The sequence below is a fragment of the Marmota flaviventris genome, chromosome X (assembly GCF_047511675.1).
Source record: "Marmota flaviventris isolate mMarFla1 chromosome X, mMarFla1.hap1, whole genome shotgun sequence".
Taxonomy (NCBI): Eukaryota; Metazoa; Chordata; class Mammalia; order Rodentia; family Sciuridae; genus Marmota; species Marmota flaviventris.
In genome coordinates, this window is record NC_092518.1 from 77,354,271 (window position 1) to 77,376,518 (window position 22,248).

The window sequence follows — 22,248 nt, forward strand, 5'->3', positions numbered from 1 at the left end:
TAAAAGGAAACCTTATGATCCCTGAAAGTGTATGTGAGTCTTTGAATATGATCCTGTGATCTCCACCATTCAGGCACTTATAAAAACAACTCTTGGACTTCTGTTCAGTCATAGATTCTCACAGAATGTTCTTACATATTTCTTGACACTCCAGAGCTCATGTCTTTTCATTCAGCCTTAATTAAATTATCATAGGCAACACAACATTTAATGTTTATCTTAACTTTATTGAATAAGTAAAGTAGGCATTACATAAAGATTGCAAGTCATTCATGGCCCTGCATAGATACAGACATTTATTCTGAGGCAAAATGAGAGCACAAATGCACAGTTTACTGCTACTGAAATGGTTCTTCATGGTGGCTTGGTATGGACACAATCTCCCTCAATACTCATTTAATGTTGTCTTTGCTTTCACCTCTCCCATCAGCTGAGGGATTCACAATATCTAAAATAAGCATGTAAGGAACTCTTCTGTATCAGAGGTAGTTTTGTGTCTGCATTATGAATCATAGAAGACATTTGGTCAAAGACTTCTTAAAAAAGGGGCAGAAGAGATACACTCAAGCACAGAGTTGAGATCCATTTTTTTTCAAGCTAATTGGCCATATTAGCTAAAGTATCAACCAAAGTTTAGAATAACCACTTTGTCCACTTAACAAAGCATGCAGTAGCCTGTACAGATAATAGCTTTTAGAGAAAACCTTAAATTTGTCTCAAGCACCAAAGATATATTTTTAAAAGTGTAAGTGACTAATGTAGTGGCTGAATGGTGCCCCCTCCAAAAAAAGGAGGATATGTTCACATCCTAATCCCTATAATCTGTGAATTAGCTTGTTTGGAAAATGTAATTAAATTTGGATGATATGATTAAATTAAGGATTTAGAGATAAGATTATCATGGGTAATCTGAATGGCCCCAAATTCCATTATAAATGTCCTAATACAAGAGAGGCAGAGGTAGATTAGATGCACTAAAGGGAAGATGATGTGGAGAAAGAGCAGAAAGAGATGCAGCCAAGGAATGATAACAGACACAAAAAATGAGAAGATGCAAGGAACATATTTCTCCCACAGTGAACATAACTCAATTTTGGACATTGGCCTCTAAAACAGGAAGAGAATACTATTTTAAACCACTATGTTTGGGGTAATTTGTTATAGCAGCCACAAAAATCTAATACAGGTATCAGTACAGGCAAATGGGCTATTGCTGTAACAAATATCTTAAAATGTGAAAGTGGCCTTGAAATTGAATAATGGGCATAGACTGGAAGAATTTTGATGCATGTGATAGAAAAAGCATAGACTGGACCATTGATGGAAATATGAGTGTTAAAAGGCATTTTTGGTGAGGGCCTGCAATGAAATGAAGATCATTTTATTGGATATTGTAAGCAAGGCAATGCTCGTTCTATATTGGCAAAAAGCCTATATGAATTGCCACCTAAAGTTGTGTGGCAAGGGGAACATGTGACAAACTAGGATATTTGGTTGAGGAGAGTTATAATTGAAGCATTAGAGGTATGGCATAGTTTCTTCTCTGCCTAGAGTAAAATAGGGAAGAGAAATGGAGGAAAGACTATTAAGTGGGTAAAGAACCAGTACTTGATGAGTTAAGAGATTCCAAGCCTATTCAGAATGTAAAAGAGGCTAAAGTTAGGAGATTCAATATTAGGAAAGTGTACTCTGAAGATAGGGCCAAGGCTAAGGATGTGGCTGGATATTCTTTGCCTAGTGCTAAAGAGATCAGGCATTGAGTCATGGATTTACTCAACCATCTCAGCAGAAACCAGGAATAGAGAGAAAGTTATCCAGGAAAGATATGTAATAGGGCCCTCTTTTCTAATTGTGTGAATCAACATGATATATGGGAGCTCTACCAAGTTTTTGAGAATGCTATATCAGCAGAAACGTCTTTGCTTGGCCTGCAAGGGGCAGAGACAGGACAAAATTAGAGAAGGCTGTCAGACTAACAATATTCTACAGGCAGGAAAATATAAACTATTCAGCTACAAACATGTGCCAGTTTTCAAGATAAAAGGAGGATGGCACCAAGGGAAAAGCTGCAAGTGCAAAGTTAGAGGGCCAAGAATGAGGGGAGAGTCAGAATTGTGACCCATGGGCACAGAGGCAGAGGCCCAGTTCATGGTCCAAGAGGGGAGAACTTCAGACCCAGAGGGTGGGGCCCTGAGACAGAGAGGACTGTTGCTAGGCCTTGAATCCTAAAGGGAATTTAGTTAGTTTTTGAAAATGATTAAGACAGGTGACTGACTCCCTTTTCCATTATCTCCTTCTGGAATAGGGACATTTGTAATTATTTAGAGTTGAAACTGTAATCAGCTGAGACTTAGGAATGTTGGAATAGGGTGAATATATTTTACACATGAGAAAGACATCAATTTTGATTGGGGGACAGAGGGCAGAACCTCTAGATGTTCCCTTATTTGGAAAAGGGGTTTTAGAGATGTAATTAACTTAAAGTTCTTGAGATGAAGAGATTATCCTGGCAGAGGGAGATTAGGTACACAGACAAAAGGTGCTGCAAAGATGAGTGGAAATGTGGCCATGAGCCAAGGAACGTCAATAGCCATCAGAAGCTGGAAGAGACAAGAAAGGATTCTCTAGAACCTCTGGAGGGAGCATGACCCTGTGAACCCCTAGATTTCAGAACAATGAGAGAATCAATTTCTGTTGTTTTAAGCCACCAAATTTGTGGTCATTTATTATAGCAGCCAAAGGAAACAAATATAATTAGTTAACATTTTATGTGTTTTCTATTTTTTTAAGATTCTGAAAAAAATCTGCATAATTGGTGCTTCTCCTGTGTGGTAGTAAGAAACAAAAGATTTTAGTATAATTTGGTTTTATACTAAAATGTCACTATGTACTTTTCAATCTAAATAAAAAATGCAAGTGGCTAAAACAGGACCATTATAAACCTGATAAGTAAATCTTTTAACTTAATTATTGGACCCTGAAAGGTTTTTTTTAATGTTTGTGAAAGCATGTGGATTGCTGTAAATACAAATATATAACTTATCAAGAATAGCACTTCATTCATTCTTGTTCACAAACTAGAAAATAAGGCAAGTTTGCATCTGGAAAAGGCAATACACATCACTATTTCTACCTTGACAAATTTGATAATATGGCATCGCAAATGTCTCCAAAATTTAGTCAAGGTTGACACTTCAAAATAATTTTTCTATAGTCAAAAGACTCAAAGAAGTGATACCATGAAGATTTCAGAAAAAAAATCTTTGCAAAGTCAAAAATGCACACATTAGTTATTTACCTAAATTAGTAGGACCTAAACTTTTGCTGTTGTTAAAAATAGTGTGTGAAAACAGATGTGTCCTCAAACATGTTTATGTGTGCACATGTGCGTTTTCAGTCAGGAAAAAGTGGAAAAAATCTCAGATGTTGTGACTTTGATTTCTCTATTATAGCAGCTTTCAGAGAATTTTGAAGTATAATACTCAAGCCAGAATGCACTGGAGGACAAGGCAACCATGTAAATTATTATACATCTATATAAAGAATTCTGTGAGCTACTGGTCACTTATCTCAGATGGTGACTTGCCAAGCCAGTCATTTGTTCTTTATCATGTGCAGTGGAGGAATAGAAATAGGACTTTCTACATAAGAAATATACATATAATAACTCTTTTACAGTAATCACAATCATCTGCATGAATTGGTCTTCAAATTGCACTCCAGAGAAGTTACACCAATTATTTCAATGCATATCATAAAATAACAGATAAGTTAAGTATAACTTTAACTTTCATCTATTTGAGAAAAACATAGACCTTGTTTTTTTTCCCCAGAGTTGTTGTGGCAGCAACATTTAAATTTGTTAATATAAGGTAAGTATGATGATGACTGAGAAGTTCACTTAGTTACTGGGATGTGCAATTACTGCAGCAAGAGATACAAATATATACACACATGTATATACATATACATATATAGAATTTCTTTTTTTCTTCCTCAGACCACCAAAACAGAATTGGAAAGGGGAGTAGATAGGAAGATAGAACAGTTGACCTTTCACACAGTTTTCTGCTGCCTTTTATAGAAAGAAATCTCTTTCCTCCCAGGTCTTCTAGAACTCCATTCCCTGCCTTCAAGGGGGTCAAGGGAGAAAGAAGCAATATAGAGAAGAAATAAACCACAAATATGAATCAATATTTGCCTTTAAAATCTAAATAAAGATAATAGAACTTTCAGGTACATCCCTAGCACAAACATTAAAATGTGGAGTTTTTCTCAAAAAATAGTCATATAAAGTATTTGTATAAAGTAGACATCTATGCATATTAGAAAATACCTCTTTAAATAAAGTTGAAGTCATTTTCCCTAACTGATTCTGTTAAACTTTGGTTTATTTTTAGCAATGATGTGTGCTTGCAATATCATGCTGAAACGCTAGACTAATGATAAATTTAATTTCAGCCAAAGCAGATGAATCCATCAGCTTTCACTTGAGATAAGATTCTAAATAACTTGACTGACATGGAGCTATACTTTTTTGAGTTTTCAAAATGGCTTCTCTTACACTGTGTGCAATATTAGCACCTTTCCAAATCATTAGCATGCACATTTTGTCTTGGCCTTTTCCTTTGCTATCTATTAAATTGGAAGCAGACAGTGAATAGATCTGTCTATTCTTTTTTTCTTCTTCTTTTTCTTTTAGTGGGAGTGACCTAGAAATTTAGGATTTTAAATATTTGAAAGTCTCAAAACTCTTCAATTTTTTACAATTCCCTCTTCAGAGTCAGGTCACACAACAACAAAGAACAGACATTTTTATGCTAAAGTGGAACAAATATTTCTAGTCCTGTGAGCTGTCACATAGGTATTGTGGGAGGAGTCTAGTGATAGTTCTACAAATGCACATCAATTCATCCAGTTTAGCTTGACCTTTGCAGAAATACACTTATATCCACTCTGACCCTTGAATGCATGTTTTGTTCTTCTGAAAACATATGATTTTGTTTACTTAAATATTTTTCATATTCTTTGGCATCAGGAATCACTTAGATGAGATAGCTCCATTGTGGCGAGAGCGTGACCTTTCCAAAGGTACCCGTCTGTTATCTGTAAGACAAAGAGAAAAAGAACCAAAAACATGGTGAGCCTTAGATCTTGGCTATTACATGATACCGGGTTGAGAGAGGTTTTCAAACAGTACTGAAAAATCACTTCAAATGAATATGTAAATAGGCAACAAGGAGCCCAGATCTGAGGAGTTCATGCTGCATCTGCCAGGCTGAGTTCAAGAGTTCTACCATCAGCAATAAATGACTTTTCTTGGTAAGCAAAGTCAGAGTGATAAAAGAAATGGAAGAATTCTCTCAAGCACAGTCCCCTTGGAAATAGCAGGCGACAACAAAATTCCTTGGTAAAAATGTTAAATTGAAAGGATCTATGTACAGTGCCTTTTGTTGGAAAGCACTTCAATTCCCTATGAGTTTTCAATTTGTATGTTGGCTACCTCTAGAGGACACCAGCATGGGCAGAGCAGAAAAGAGTTTTTATTTTTTCACAATGATTGCAATATGTGGCAATCAAACCGGCTACTGAGTTGGCCTGATTGTATGATGTAAACAAATTCAATACATTATATAGTCATTATGGGAATGAATAATGAATGGGACCTAGAATAGGTCCCATTCCTCTTACCCATCACAGGAAGAATAATCACTGTAAAGATGACTGTTGGCACAAAGCTTGGAAAGCAAAGTTTAAAAGCATTGAAAGTTGCTGAAAATAGTTTTCATTTTAATAGAAAAAAAGGTTTATAGCTCTGCTTTGTGATGATCACTGCTATGTTATTATCATCTCTGTTTTATGCTCAGCTTAAATGCAATTGATGTGGGTGAAAATCCCTTTTTGACAAAAGCATAATATACTTAGATTCTCCATTTAGAATGAGACTGGGTCCCTAGAAATAATGACAAGCACCAACACTTACATAAATGCTAACACTTTCCACTCGTTAATTTGCTAATTCACACAACATCCCCTGGAAGTAAGCCCATTTCATTCTATCCTATTATCTCTGCTTTAGTGATGGAGGTTACACAGCAAATCAATGGTGTGATGGGGGATTATAATGCAAAGTTAATACCTAAATGTCAGGTCAGCTTTGTCCAGAAGTACATGTTGGGGCCTCCCAAGCTGCTACTCATTTCTTCCCTGAGATGGTGATACCCAACCAATATATCCTGCCTGTTACATGGGAAGGAAGGACTGAAAAGTGCTGAGGGTTGGCCATAGTGCCTTTCTCATCTGTGCTAGCACCTCTTGACTGATTCCTGGAGTTTTTGATCAATACCCAGAGTAAACCTAACTGGCCCCCATGATCCTCACCTCATTAATGCTCCTTGTGAATGCATTGAGCCAACTATCCATAAGCTTAAAGCCCACCCAGAGCTTCATAATGCAACTATATCTCAGAGAGGTGAGAAAACAAAAGTCATTTTCTCCACTCAGAGATATATCTGAATGATGGATTATTGGGATATCCTTTTGATGATATCATTGAAAAAAATCTATTATTTAGTTTGTGATATGTTTCACAGTTCAGCTAAAAATGTGAAGATACCATTCCTGGATAAAGGATTTATTGCTTAGAAGTCACTGGTTTGCATACACATTGGTTTGGGGCTTCTTAGAAAATACTTCAAAATGAGATAACAATACAATGGTTCCCATTGCATCGCTAACATTTAAGAGTTCAGTGTTAAAGCCATCAGATCTAGCATGCTTACAGTTTTGTGCCAGCTCGAGAAAAGGCTTGTGCCTTGGTGCCATAAATATCCATTCCATTGCTTACCACTCAATGGATCCAACATGAGTACCACCTCTAAAAACTTAGCCCCACAGCATTATATGATAGGATGTGAGAATTCACATCAACTTGCAAATTATCAGTAGCATTTGGTGTGAGAAAATGAACTTTGGAGTGAAAGCACACTGAAGAAAGGACACTGAAGCTTTTGGAAGACAGGCTAAACTTTGGTTCAGGACCCCAATCCAGTGTTATGGTTGGATATGTGGTGTCCCCAAAAGCTCATGTGTGAGACAATGCAAGTTTTAGAGGAGAAATGATTGAGTCCTAACCTAATCTATACATTAAGCCCCTGATGGGATTTACTGAGTGGAAACTGAAGGCAGGTAGGGTATAGCTAGAGGAGGTGGGTCCCTGGGGCATGGCCTTTGGGGTATACATTTGGTATCTGGTGAGTGGAGCCTTTCTCTGCTTTCTGAACATCATATGAGCTGCTTCCCTCTGCCATACCCTTCTGCCATGTTGTTCTGCCTCACTTTGAGCCCTGAGGAACAGAGCCAGCTATCTGTGGACTGAGACCTCTAAAACCACCAGTCCCCAGATAAACTTTTCCTCCTCTACTATTGTTCTAGGCACGTCTTTCAGTCACACCAAAAAGATCACTGAAACATCCAGATTTTGGTACACATGAAAAATTATTTTAGATTTTCTCCCCCTTCATTTTGGGTACCTAATAGGTCCCTATGTTAATGAGATAATTATATGAAGAAGCAATTCTGTAAAGGTCACCACTTACATTTTCAAAATGTTAACCCACAACCTTTTTCTATGGGGGAAACAATGTCAGAAATTGCTATCTAGATCTTTTGATGTGTTTCCAATTCTGTGTTTATGTTAAAATTAATTTAGTTGCAAAATATATATTTATACTTTAGACTTGTATAAAATCAAGACATGTAGAATTTAGAGGCTATCATAAAGTGTACACATGCTTTGTTGCTTTTAGATATACATAAACTTTCTTTTCCCCCATCTGTCCACGTTCTAATGGTAACTAGCAATCTAACGATGATAACTTTTCATGCTTGGAGTCGTCTTGAATGAGAGACTGAAATATCACTGAATGAACTGTTTGGAATATGACTTTTACATTTATGGTATTAAATACTAAGGGCCCTCATAAGTAGTCATCATAATAATGAGAACATATGTTAGATATTATTGTTGTCAGAGGTGACAAACAATGATTGTGAGAGTGATAGCATTTCTCCTTTGGAAACAGGTGTAGGAGGTAGCTGCCCATGTGATATAATTTGAGAGCTCCATAAACTCCAGTATAAGCCAAATTCACTTTTCTAACTAGTCTTCATCTTATAACACTATTGATGCTACTGTACTTTCGATGACAAAAATAGAGGCCTTTCATCCCAAAAGTGAGTGGGTTAAAACACATGTATCTACCTGAAATGATACTGGGTGGGGAGTTGTTAACAAGTAGTGGCATCTCCTCCCAATCTGCCTCTTATAATTTTGGAAATCAAAGGGAAAGAGATGGGGGTGCATGGAACTTGTTTGTATGTACTTGTTGGGGACACTGAAATGAGATAGAGGAAAACTCCACCATAGTTTGGTAAGAACACCCTAACAGATTCTCTTTGGTCATCAAAGACTTGTCTCTGAAATGCCCCAGGTGAAGGTGAACAGATTCTGATACTGTGGAGATTGATCTGATCAAAGAATGAAGTTGAAAAGAAGGATATAGGTATATGAAAATGTGCATCCTATGGAGCAAAGATGGCCAAAAACAATATTCAAATCTTTCATCCAAAGGGAATATAAAATACATGGCTCATCTTAACTATGGTTCAGCACCTTATGAATATCAGGTTAACCAGCACAAACTGATGCCAAGGCTTTCCCTGCTGTCATAAGAGAAGAAGCTTTATGCTTTATGACTTTCCTGAGCATAAATTGATTTGGCATTCATCTCAAAAATCTTCCCAACTGAGTTTTGAAGTGAATGGATTAATCCCATTATTGTATTGCTCTAGAATTCACTCATGCAATCATTTATTCAGCAACTATGTACAAAGCACATCATCCATGAAATAACTGAATGTCACTAAGTTTTAGATCCATCCCTAAATCTATATCATTAATTTCCTTCTTCCTAAAAACTTTGTCAAGTGAACTGAGGAATAAGCACAGCCCAGATAAGGCCTGCACATTACATAACATGAGATAGTCTAGAAGACTCAAACCTACAGTATGTAACCTGGGAGTGTGTCACTAATCCTATAACAAAAGGAGTGTATGCCAAAGTACAAGGCTGTGTCTTTGCACACTGCATGAGATCAAGTTGGAACTGAAAAATTCCAATAAAAAAGGACCACATTCATTATTCATTCCCCTCAAAGTTAGGTGTCTGTCTCTTGTTGTCTAAGGAGAGACCGTTTCCCTTCTGCTTCAAAAACAGTTGTATCAATGTTGCCCTAATCAAACATATTAATCCCTCACAGTAGGATAACATTAAACCAAGTGTATGCCCAGTACATACCTCACTATTTCAAAATATCCCATCTTAATGCAAATTAGTTGTCTAGAAAACAAAGTAAAAGAAACCTTCAATGTAGGCACTGTTTCCAGCAAACATAGCAAATGAAGGTCTGGGTCTATGCAGCTTCGGCTAAGGAAACCAAGGAAAGTTATTGCTTCTAGAAATGTTCACTAAAGTAGCTATTTGTATCCCAAAACAGTAGTGAGAGAAAAATCACTTATTTTAGACAGTTATATTGAAATCATCGTGTGAACTTACATTCCCCCTCCCTGTGTTCAAAACTGTTTATGGTTTTCTCTGTGATTTTAGGGATCCTAAATTGGATTAAAGTTTCTCACCTCACTAGAAATGAGTGGCCTATGGTAACCAAATTAGGCTTGGGCCTAATCTCTTGATAGAGGACCTTTCTCTATCAGTTGACCAGATTCTTTCTCCTCACTGTTACCAGAATACAGTCTTTAAAAAAGCTTGAACTCAAACTATTTATACAAATTGGCATTCTACTTTTTCATTAAATATTTTAGCACAGAAATTTTATATGTCATTAAACTTCTAGATTATTATATTACAAATATGATCTCTTTTTTTAAAGAGAGAGAGATAATTTTTTAATATTTACTTTTTAGTTTTCGGTGGATACAACATCTTTATTTTATTTTTATGTGGTGCTGAGGATCAAACCCAGCGCCCCGGGCATGCCAGGCGAGTGCGTTACCGCTTGAGCCACATCCCCAGCCCACAAATATGATCTCTAATGGCATATACTCTTCTTCTTTTTTTTTTTACATAAATAGGCCACAATTTGGTTAACCATTTATCTACTTCAGGGCATTTAAGTATTTAAGTTGCTTCCAATATCTTGCTGGTATAAATAGCATACTAATGAATATCCTCATAGTTACATCTATACATGTGTCGTATATGTAGATGGCATTGTTGTGGTGTGAAAAAATAGGTGCAAATTGTACCCTAGAGTAGTTTTACTAATTTAAATCCAATTGTCAGTATATAAATTTGTCTAATTTCATTGAGTATTATTCTTTTTAATAAGTGCTGATTTAAAAAGTAAAAACAACATGATTCATGATTTTGGCATTTCTTCAAATACTAGAGAGGCAGATTTTTTTCATGTTATTGTCCACTTATTCGTCCTTTATATGCTGACCATTTCCTTTGCCTGTTATTTTTGTTTTGGCTTTGAACATTAAATAATTAATGACAGTAATCAATTAAAATATTAGAAATATTTTCCTTAGTTTGTTGATAACCTATTTTGTGTTGTAAGCTTTAAGGAACATATGGTTTCATTTTTACCATTTTTATGTTACTAAATCTATCCATCATTTATATTGTGATTTTTTCCTTTCTTTATAAGCTTAGAAAGTCTCTAGCCATAGACATTGATAAACACTCAATCACATCTTTTCTTGCCCCTTAAGGTTTGATTTTTTTTTAAAAGAGAGAGTGAGAGAGGGAGAGAGAGAGAGAGAGAGAATTTTAATATTTATTTTTTAGTTCTCGGCAGACACAACATCTTTGTATGTGGTGCTGAGGATCGAACCCGGGCCGCACGCATGCCAGGCAAGTGCGCTACCTCTTGAGCCACATCCCCAGCCCTGATTTTTTATATTTAATAATTTAGATGATCTGTGCTTTATTTTTTCTGTTTTATTTTGTTTTATAGTGCCTTATCAAATAAGTCTTCACATTGTTTTATTTCTTCATTTTCCTCACAAAGAGGACATGCATTATTTGTTGAATCATCATGAATTCCTATACTGATTCATAATATATTTTTATCATATATTAAAGTATCTATACTAGGGTTTCTGTTCTGTTAACATTGATATTTTTCTGCAATTTTGTGCCAATACCTTCTTATCTCATCATTTGAGCCTCATAATATGTTTTAATATCTGGTGTAATTAAACCTGTATCACTTATATTTTCACTTAAAACAAATATTTTGGGGGTACACTTTGGTGTTCTACATCACATTATAATCACAAAACAACTAAAAACCAGTACAACATGAAAAACATACACAATGGGTCCTAGGCTCCTCCTAGCAAAAAGTAGGCAGTTGCCTCTGAAAGCCAATGAGTTAAGTGATGCTAAGATCCCTAATGATGTTTTTCAGAGTGTTCCTCATTTTCTTGAAAACTGAACAAGCCTTCATACCTATTTTTTGGTCAACTTTTCTGACAGCTAGCCATTTTCTTTTAGAAATACAGCAGATTCCAGCACTAACCTAGAGTATCCCCAATTACACTTAGACATTTTTTTTTTCCATCACTGGGAACTGAAATCTGAGACAGTCTACCATTGAGCAATGTCTCCAGTTCCATCCACCCCCCCACACTTTTTTTTTTAATTTTGGGACAGGGTCTCACTAAATTTGTCAGGGTAGCCTTGCACTTGTGATCATCCTGCCTTAGCCTCCCAACTAGCTAGGATTACACGCAAGAGCCATCACACCCACTCACCTAGACATTTTATAATACATTTACTCTCTTTGTTTTTGTCTTGTCAAAGATTCAAATAACTGAAATTAAGTGTATAATTTTGTTAGCTGATGATAGATTCTAGTGCTTCTAATTTGTAAAACTTATTTTCTCATAGATTTTATAATAAATTTACATTTTGAGCTTCTACTAGGTACCATAGATATTAAACCACATTGAACTGTTTCATTCCTATGGAATTGTATACACAGGGTGCTATGCAAAAATGCATGGCTGAGAGCCAATCAATTACCTTCAGTTAACAATTAAATACTTCTAGCCCTATGCTAATCTCCATGACATTGTAATGTTTTTAAAACTTGAAACAGGCCATGTTGTGTAATCTATGTCCTTCATTACATGCAAATAAATCCATGCAAAGAAAACAGAAACTCAGATTACTGTGGTATTTCAGGTTGGCAGAAGAGAGGAAAGTTATTTTAACGATGATGGTAATGGAAAGCAATAATGTTAAAATAGTTCAGAGGCTACTGTGACTATAGACACACAACTCCCATTAACTGTAATTGGAGTTAAGCACATGTAATGATAACAAAATAGACCCCTAAATGTCTTTCCAATTGGAAAATAAACAAATGTGTTCCAGGAAACAGCATGCTTTTGTGTGGAAAATACAGTATTCTAATTGAGATGCACAAATTATTTTCACATTGATATTGCTGAGGGTATGATGGTGGTATTTTTCCTATGCTTAAGGATGTAGTAGATCTGCTTGGGGTAACATCTGTACAAAGAATGCCTTTCCTTAATGCTCAGCATTCGTTATGTTATTAAAGGAAAAGTCTCAATAGTTGCAATGGATTTATTAATTCAGTAGCTTGTTATCAGCATGAAACTCTGCTGTGCTAGGGGAAAAACAAATTATATTTTACAAAACTGCTGTAGAGAGATTAAATCACTTTTCTATATTTCACTTTCTTCTTTCTGCCAGGTAGTAACTCTACTCTCTATCTCTATTATGAACCTCATATTTTGCAAACTATCAAGACTCGTAGTAATATAAAGGTACATTATCAAACAAACTCAATTATAGTAACTTTAGGAAGATGGAAATATGTGATAAAAGTAAAATCACATAGTACAATAATATTACTTCAAGGCATTAAAAACTTAATCCATATTAAGCTATGAATGGAGAAAATATGCAATACTTACTTTTATCTATCACAAAAATATATTTTTATAATGTGTCCAACCAACCTCTTGGGATTTTAAATGACTAGCATTTACATAATTGATAACTTGAGTATTTCCAAGTATTTTAGAAAAATATGGTGCAGAAAAAAATAAAATCAGTATATTGTTCAGAATTTCAATTCCCATAGACCTTACAATTGATTATCTTTAGACTCAATGTCAAAGCTAGTGAATAGATCTTTTTTTTTTTTTAACGTCCTTGGTTTTGTACATAAGCCATGCATTGTTTGTTTCCTTACTAGAGAGTACAACTGGGCCCTAAAACAAAACTTTCTCTGAGTTTGAAAGTCTGATGTGGACACCTGCATACCTGGAAAATACAGAAAATGGTGACAAATAAAAATATGAAGAGTGTTAGAAAATAGTGGGAAAAGCTCCCAAGGAAATTATATAAGTGAAACTGATGTTGAAGAGCAAACCAGCAGAAATGACACAAACTGTAACAGCACTGTTCAAGATGTCTATCATAGTGGCTTATACATAGCAGTTTCTTAGAAACTGTTGATTAAGTAATCATCCAGTCATTAGTAATGAATCAGGAACTGATCCTTGAGTTCACCTTCAACTAGGCTGCTTACATGGAGGGAATATATTTTGCCATTAATACAAAGAAACACTTCCATCATCCATCCATCACAAATTGTTTTGGCATAAACTATCTATCTGCAGGGAATATAACAGGCACTCATATATTATTAAAGTGGAAAAGATAAATGTACCAAAAATTATTATATGAAATATAACTATGTGTCTTTTGTAGCATTTATTAGATTCTAAGTACAGTAGAGGTTCATAGTAGAGAACTATGTGCAGGAAATTAAGTGCAGGAAATCTGGGTCATGGAAAACTACATCATGATTAGGCTTTAAAAGATAGGTGGAGGGGCTGGGGTTGTGGCTCAGTGACAGAGCGCCTGCCTCGCACATGTGAGGCACTGGGTTCAATCCTCAGCACCACATAAAAATAAAGAAATAAAAGTATCGGGTCAAACTACAACTAAAAAAAAAAAATTAAAAAAAAAGATAGGTGGAGCCAGCCACTGTGGCACATGTCTGTAACCCCAGTGCTCAAGAGACTTAGGCAAGAGGATTGTGAGTTCAAAGTCAGTCTCAGCAACTTATTGAGGCCCTAAGAAATTCAGCAAGACCTTGTCTCTAAATAAAATATTAAAAAGGGCTGGAGATGTTGCTCAGTAGTTAAGCATCTGGTATCCCCCCCCCAAAAAAAGGATAGTTGGCACTTCAACAAGAAGAAAAATTTAGCTGTCAGTTTTTACTTAGTAGGAAAAAGTGAGTTTTAGTTCCTTATATTGTTGACCATTCAATTACCAAATTTTTCTTTTTGGGGAGGCATGAAAAACAATGAATGAATAAGGATGAATCAGAAAGCCTGTACATCTTTTACTTTTTCCCTAAGAAGAAAATAATTTAATGAAAGGAAATGCACTGGCCAGATTTGTAGTTGCAAGGACTAAGATAAAGGTGGATGTTTCCATATGCAGGTGATTTTAATTTCAATTATATTTTTATAAACAGTCTTGAAGCATTTATATGGAGGACAGCAGCTCTGCTCCAAGAAACAAACAAACAAATAAATAAATCCCAGCAGAAAGGGGGCTCCCTTAAATCATCTGGTGAGGATCTGTTTTTGAAGTCTAGATGGCCCTATCAAGAATGACAGTACAAGAGCTGATCAAGGCATAGATTACAATGACCTGGGCCAAGAGTGCTTCGCAGGATGAGAGCATGAGCAGCCATTTATGTGGATGCAGAATAAACTAGCTTTCAAATGACATTGGGGCTAGAGAGTCAATTCATTACCACCACCTGTCATCTCTGTGCCTTCCTACTCCATGTGTGGCACAAATCCTTATGACTAAGAATACTAGGCATCAGCCATTTCTCTAACTTCAATCATATGATGGACAGTCCTCTGTCATTTTCTGTGGCAGTTGTTTGTGATCTTCTTGAGCCTTGTTGCTGATATGCTGACCTAGAATACACTTACTTGTCATCTGCTTTTGTTTCTGAATTGCTCAGTGTCTACATATCTACTTTTTGTTTTTAACATGTGCAACCCATTTCTTGGGCTGCTTTCCTCTATTTTTTTGTTGATGAAGGAAGTTTTAGAGCAGACAGCCCAACTCTCTAACTTAAGTAGCCCCAGGAAGGGTGTGGGGAGAGGGAATAAACTCAATGGCTTCAGTAGTAAGGCAGAGATGGCAGTCCTTCCCCTGCATGATGCCTCCATCTCTCTATGTACCAGATTATTGAAATATGCCAGTGCCTATGATTTTTGAGGAGAGAAGATACTTAACCTACACTTACAATGCAAGAGTCTATAAACAGGTGCTTCCCATTAGTAGTGTTCCCCATGCTAGTCTGTGCTTAATTACTTAACCAGTTGTATGGACAAAGGCAAACTGTGTGGCTAATATTCCAGACACTTTAGCAGCTGCCAGTGCCATTGTTTTAAAATCTAAACTCTCCCTTAAGGTAGGAGCCAGTCAGCAGTTGTTTTAAATGTGAGCAATTAGGACAGAGTTAAAACATGGCTTCTCAATTTCATATTCATAACTGACAGAAGTTCCTTTGTAATTTTAGTGTCTAATACAACCCATACAAAACCTGAGTGCCAGGCCCAGGCTACAGCCTAATAAAAATGGCTGCAACTAGTAACTTACCTCTCATATAAGAAGTCTCAAAGAATCATTCCAGATTGTTAAAGTCTATTGGAACAAAGCCAGTCCCCACAACATCAGAAAAATGTATAAATGTGAATAGCCATTCTTCCAATGTTCTTTGCAGCATTTTTGTACAAGCAAAGTCACAAACAGCTTACATATCATTATGGGATTAGATGCAATATGGAACCTACATAAACTGGGATACTATGCAGTCCATCTAAATTGTTATATGGATCTGTGTGTCTGGATAGAAAGAGATCCACATTATAAAGTGAGAAATGCAAGTTATAAAAGAGAATATCATATTCTTATTTTTTTAAATTATAACTTAAAATATAATTCTGAAAAGCTTGAAAGGATATACACCCAAAAAACTGGCTCTTGTCTTAATGGAGAAATTACAATTGTTTTTACTTTTCCCTAAACATCTGTATTTGGGGCATTTAAGCATGATCAATTTGCCAAGTTAGGGGAGAAATACAGACAGGGTCTTAAGTTCTCAGTCCTCAGCTATAAAGCACATACTGTTTTCATTTTTTTAAAAAAGAGCAGTCAATAATCTCTGAATTAATTCCTGGTTGATTATACAATCACTAAGTACATCATAATGGAAAGGAACAAAAAGAACAGAAAACAGGTGCCATTTCTTTTCCCTGCTTCAGTAAGGGCTACAGAATGTTCTCTGATGGTAAAGACAAGTATTAGAACATAAGTAAATGTGTCTTCCCATGCTATTATCATTTATGAAGATATCTCACATATTGTTAGATTCTAAATTCTAAAAGTTCAAATCATAAAAAAGTGACTGTCTTCAAAAGATTCACTCATTTCACAAATATGAGTAAAAATCCAAAAAGATATGGAAGTATGTCATTATATCATCTTTTGAGAGAAAGCTTTACTTCAATGATAAAATCACATCAGACTTTAAAACTGCTTTGCAACACATTGCCTAAAAATAACAAATTAAAAGAGGAATGAACCAACTATCCTTTGATAGTAAATGATACGGATCTATTTTCCACAAGGCATACTTTTCCCTATATAGTGCAGGTGGTGGTGTGTGGGAGTGGTGGGAAGAATTATGGCACTAAGCATTCTTCTTTCTCTTACCACCATTTATACTGGTGCAATTTATGACAAAGTAAAGCCAATTGTTATATGTAGTCTTTGAACTTATTAAGGTACACTACTAGACACATTTTTTTCTAACTCATTAGGCCAGTCTCACATTTATTTATTTGCAAAATGAACCTTTCTAAACATCAATTTCCTCATTTGCAAAATGGAGATTTTTTAATAATAGTACTTACACTATAGGGTATTAATAGGACTAAATAACATAATTTAGTACCTGGCCCATATTAATCTTTTAATAGGTTTAAAGTAAGCATGCACACATATAAACACATCAGTCAATAAACTTCAAGCAAAAAGCTGTCTCTGCTTATAATGAATATCCACTGCTTAGTGTTAGGCATAGGTCAAAGTTTGTAGTAGCCATGAGGGGTACATATTGTTTGTTTTTCTGCCACCTATTAGCATTGTTTTCCTAAATTTAAATTCCCCTTTGTGAACATGAAATAATATTAAAGGCCTATCTAATGGGGTTGTCCCAAGAATTAAATAATGTAAATGGGCTAGAATGGAACCTAATACAGAATAAAAGTTTATATTTTTAACATTTATATTATATAATAATTACAGCATTTAGATAATTATATAAAACTTACATAAGATATTTATATTTTATTACATAATTTATATAAGAATCAAATTCCAAAGATTCTAGCATCAAGATCTTATTACGCTTTTTAAATTATAGACCACCTCATGGCATTATGACATTTTTTTAGTTACTTCTGGGACAATGAGATAAGATGCAAACAGATGTTTAAAAAATCTCTTTTAGATTAGTCTAGAAAAACAAAGACTTAATTAAGATTAGTCAGGAAATCGGAATTTATCAAGATTTTGACTTTATTTATTTCCCAAGTCATCATGGGCTGGGGTAATTTTTATGCCTTTGAGAAGCAATGAAAATCTTTTATAACAATTTATTTATTTTTCTTATTGTCATCCAGTGGATATAGCAATGTTGCCAGACTGCTTTATATTACTTCTTCACTCTAGGATTCCAGTTGTCTGGACAGATTTGTCCCTTAGGGTAGAAAGAGATTATTTCTAGAGATTCTGGTCTGGCTTGAATGATGCATCTAGTAAAACCAGTCACTTGTTTGTTTGTTTTTTCTTCCTTAGTACAGCAGATTTACCAGGCAACCTGCTGACCTTTAATTTGGTTTCTTGAGTAGCCTGTTCAGTGGAAAGAGGGGAGAGTCTTGCCATCATAAGCAGAGTCTATTCCCACGTTGGGCATAGTTCTCTCTGTCCAAAAACAGGCCTATGATTTATTTCTTGAACACTAACTATGTGCCTAGTATACTACTAGAGGGATACAGAGATAATGAGTCAGTCTTTTCTTTCAAGGCAGGTACTATGTAGTGATTGTGGTCTTTTGGTTTAATAGTCTGATGAAGATATGTCTTGGCCACCTTTGTACTCTGCTCTATAGTTCTCAGTATGTTTGATGACCTAGATTACATCCTTTAATACTAGGATGAATCAAGATGCTGTCATTCAAATCGGGATAGCATACAAAGATAATAAGACGGTAAGTGCTATCATTAGGGTACACTCTTCAGGAGCACAGAAAATGAACAGTTACCTTTAACACATTAAGGTGGAGCCAATCAACAGGCTGTTGAATATTAAAAGGCTGATGGCCAGGGGAGTGGCCTGGAAAGAATAAAAATGATTTGGGAGAATCATCACATATTTTGTAATTGAAAACATGACTTTAGAAAGTATGGAGAGTGAGAAGAGCAGTGAGCTGATAATCAAATCCTGGGAAATACTGATATTTAAAAGATGAGCATAGCACCGGGAGTCCACAAAGGAAACAGCAAGTATTCAGAGACATACAAAAAGAGCCATGAGAGTGCATGTCATGGAATCCAAGGGAGCAGATATTTTGAAAAGTGGCATAAGCAATAATATCACATATTGTAGAAAGATGCAGTAAAATAAAGACAGAAAACCATCAGATTTAGAAATATGGAGGTCATTAGAGACCTTAATGAGAGCAATTTCAGTGAAATAAGGGGAGCAGAAGCCAGACTGCAGAAGGTTGAGGAATAAGTGGAGGCAATGAATATAACTTACACTTGCATTTCCTGTGACCCTGAAAGAGATGATATTTTTTAGAGACATAACAGTTACCTCAGGGCATTGTGCCTGACAGTCCCAACCCACTTCTCACTAAAACCATCCTGCTCAAATGTTTTTGTTGTTGTCATTTATTTGTTTACGTAGGTAGCAGTACTAAATAGGCTCTCCTCCCACCTATCAGTGGCCACTGATTATACCATGATGGATATCTGCCCCCCAGGGGCAGCCAATTCATAGGTTGGCTAGTAACTAATTATATAATTCATGATAAAAAGGCACTGTTCAATTGGGTAATAAGCCAGTTACAGAAAAATAGAAAAGGATGAACAGACACACAGAAAGAAGTGAAGCTCATTTTATTTCTTAAAGTGTCCAGAGGAAGTTTCTGTTCTAAAAGAACCCATTAATTATTTTATGTAATTCCTAATGTTGTGGCAAATTTCACATGAAAAAAATCCAATGAAGCTCACCATGCGCTTATTTCTTAAAGTAAGATATACTTAAAGTTTTGTGTTTTCATTTTTATGGGGCAGTAAAAACTGTTGACATAGGCATATTCTGTATCATCACTTTCTAAGTAACTAGTGCATTGATCATTAATATATGTCAAGGTCTACATGTACATTCATTTGTTTTTGTGTTATCTGACAGCCAAGTAACTTTATGGTGTATTGTACTAATTAAGGTTCCACAATAATTTGAATAGACAATTTTTTTTTGCAATTGAGTCATCACAGGGTGTGACACTAACTCACATAACAGCACAGGTGAGTTGCACATATGACAGAGAAACTGTGACATGGCAGCCAGTACCATCTTCATGATGTGTGCCAATGTATTATGAGAATGTAATTGCTCTGGGTCTCCTTGCAGCTGTTTATCAATTGTAAACTGAGTGGAAAATATGCACAAAACAACCTTTGTATTCCAGATTCCAATAATATAAATGGGTTATACTCATGTTATGCAGATTTCAATCCTAGCCTTATCTTCATGTGAGCAAGACAACTTTACAAACTTACTCAGTTAAGACCAATGAAAACTGGAATTTGAGGTTTGCTCACTGCCAGAGTTTTCACTCAGTGTGGAGTCTGATGACCCTGAGTTCTGTCACAAACCCTCAAAGTTATGGGTGCCATTTTGTCTGGCTTAGTTATATAGCAGAGATTCTCTGTATTAATATCAATGAGGCAAAAATGTATAACTGGATCTGAAGTCAAATCTTTCTATTATTAAATATAGCATCAGTGGGCATATTAAATGAATGTTAATTTTGTTGTTCTGTTTTATAGTTTTATTAAAATCATGAAAGCATATGGAGTTTATGCCTGCTTTTATATTTATTGAAATTTAAGTCACAATATATTAGAAATAGTTTTAATTCAATTACTGTGGATTCCAAAGAGTGAAGTTCCCACTAAAATGGATCCACAGATCCCTTTTATTATTCATAAAATTTGAGAAGCAGTGCACTGGCTAGACTAGTCATTAGACTCACGCCTTCTTCCCTTCAAGGGATCTGTCACCCTGCCTTTCCGAGTAGGCTTCTGAAAGAGACCTTACTAGCTATTGGTGATTTAAAATAGGATGAACCTGGCTCAACCCTAATTTGAAGTGGTGAAAAAAAAAAGACAAAGTGGCAATGAAAAATTTAACAAGTTAACTTTCAAAATGACTTCAGAGGGCTCGTAGATTAAAATTCTCTGCAAGATAAGACATATGAAGATAAAAGTGAACAGATTCATGCTAAGGAAGTAGCTCAGGGAGATTAGAATATATGTGTGTAATAACTTTGGCTCTAAAATTTGTGGCAGCTAAAAAAGTAAAGGGGAACTCTATAGAATACACATTTTCTGGGTATTTTTGGTTATTGTTGTTTGTTTTTCCATAAATCCTATTTCATCTATCAGATTTTCTCTTATTCTCTACTACCCATCCTTGAATCTAGCTAGGTTCACTTCATAACTGTTCCACAACACACACTTATTTTAGATTTTTGCTTATGTGCCCACTCTTCTTTTTTCTTCCCCTCTATTAAAGACTATCCATCCTTCTAAGCCCAACTAAAATCCCACTTCCCCAGTCCTTCTAGCCTTTACATGTCTCTCTCTCATCTGGACTCCAATAGCACAAACTTAGCTTGTACAATTCAACTGTTAATTATAGCCAGCTTCATACCAATTCACTATAACTTCAGTCTTATCTTTCCAAGAAGATAGTACCAGAATGGCAGAGAATGCTATCTCATCTACCTCTGTATTAGTTTTCTCAATACTACACAGTCATGAAATAAATACACAATGATTCTTTTTCTGAGTAAAAATTTTATGAGGGTTTATAGATGTATAAACATGCCATTCATTCCTATACACACCTATTTGTATGGGGAAATAAATAGTTTACAAACTCTACCTTTTCAATATATTCTTTTACTATGGATCTAATTGTGAACAGGCTCCAGAGATGGCTTTGTGTTTTTAAGGAAATTGAGGGAAAAGGATAATATGTATGGTTACATTGTTAAATTGTACATAAACTGACATTTAGCAGCCCTGAGAGCTCCAGTGTTGACTACATAAAATCAGACATTGACTTGAAGTGAAAAATCCTTCCTTAGAAGATGCTCTTCTGACCAGCCACATTACAATCTCATTCTGAGATGCTCTATTTTATCCTATTCTGAACACTAGTCACAAATACAATAACCATAAATATCAAAATCTCAAGACCAAGGCAGAATTTGCACACATTATTTCTAAAAGATTCTCTTTCAGGTTTATTTTATTACCTTTGGAAATATACTCCAATAGTGAATACTTTCTTACAGATTATAAAATTAGATTATAAAAATACAATTTCTGTAAGCATAAAATTTTATACCATATAAATCATCTTTTCTTTTCCCTATTGATACAGAGTAAAATTCTATTGAATACAGGGTATGTTCCATGATGACTCTATGAATAGGCTTATTCTAAATCAATACTACTTCAAGCATTAGAATTTTAGTCCATTCATCTGCATTTTCCTTCACCTGTCTGTAGCACAATGCTATTGACAATTATTCCTTCCATGAAACTCTCTTACTATTATTTCTTCATTTTCAAACTACCTTTACATCTGATCATTCTGTTTCTAAGCAACTATTCTTTTCCTGTCCCAATGTGGTGAGTTAATTTCATGTTCCCCCTTTGTCCTTTTCCATATTATTCTCTATACTTTGCATGACCTAACTTTCCATGGGTATACTCAT

The 22,248-nt window shown here is 35.4% G+C and overlaps 1 protein-coding gene across 2 annotated transcripts in view; it reads right to left on the minus strand.

Moving 5' to 3' along the window:
• Nucleotides 1-206: 206 nt before the first annotated feature.
• Diaph2 (diaphanous related formin 2) overlaps nucleotides 207-22,248 on the minus strand; it is an 870,804-nt gene continuing 848,762 nt past the window's right edge. For both annotated transcript variants that reach the window (XM_071606838.1, XM_071606839.1), the window contains one exon: nucleotides 207-5,106. In XM_071606838.1, coding sequence (XP_071462939.1) covers nucleotides 5,042-5,106 — 65 coding nt within the window. In that variant the 3' untranslated portion in view covers nucleotides 207-5,041. The remainder of the gene's footprint in view (nucleotides 5,107-22,248) is intronic.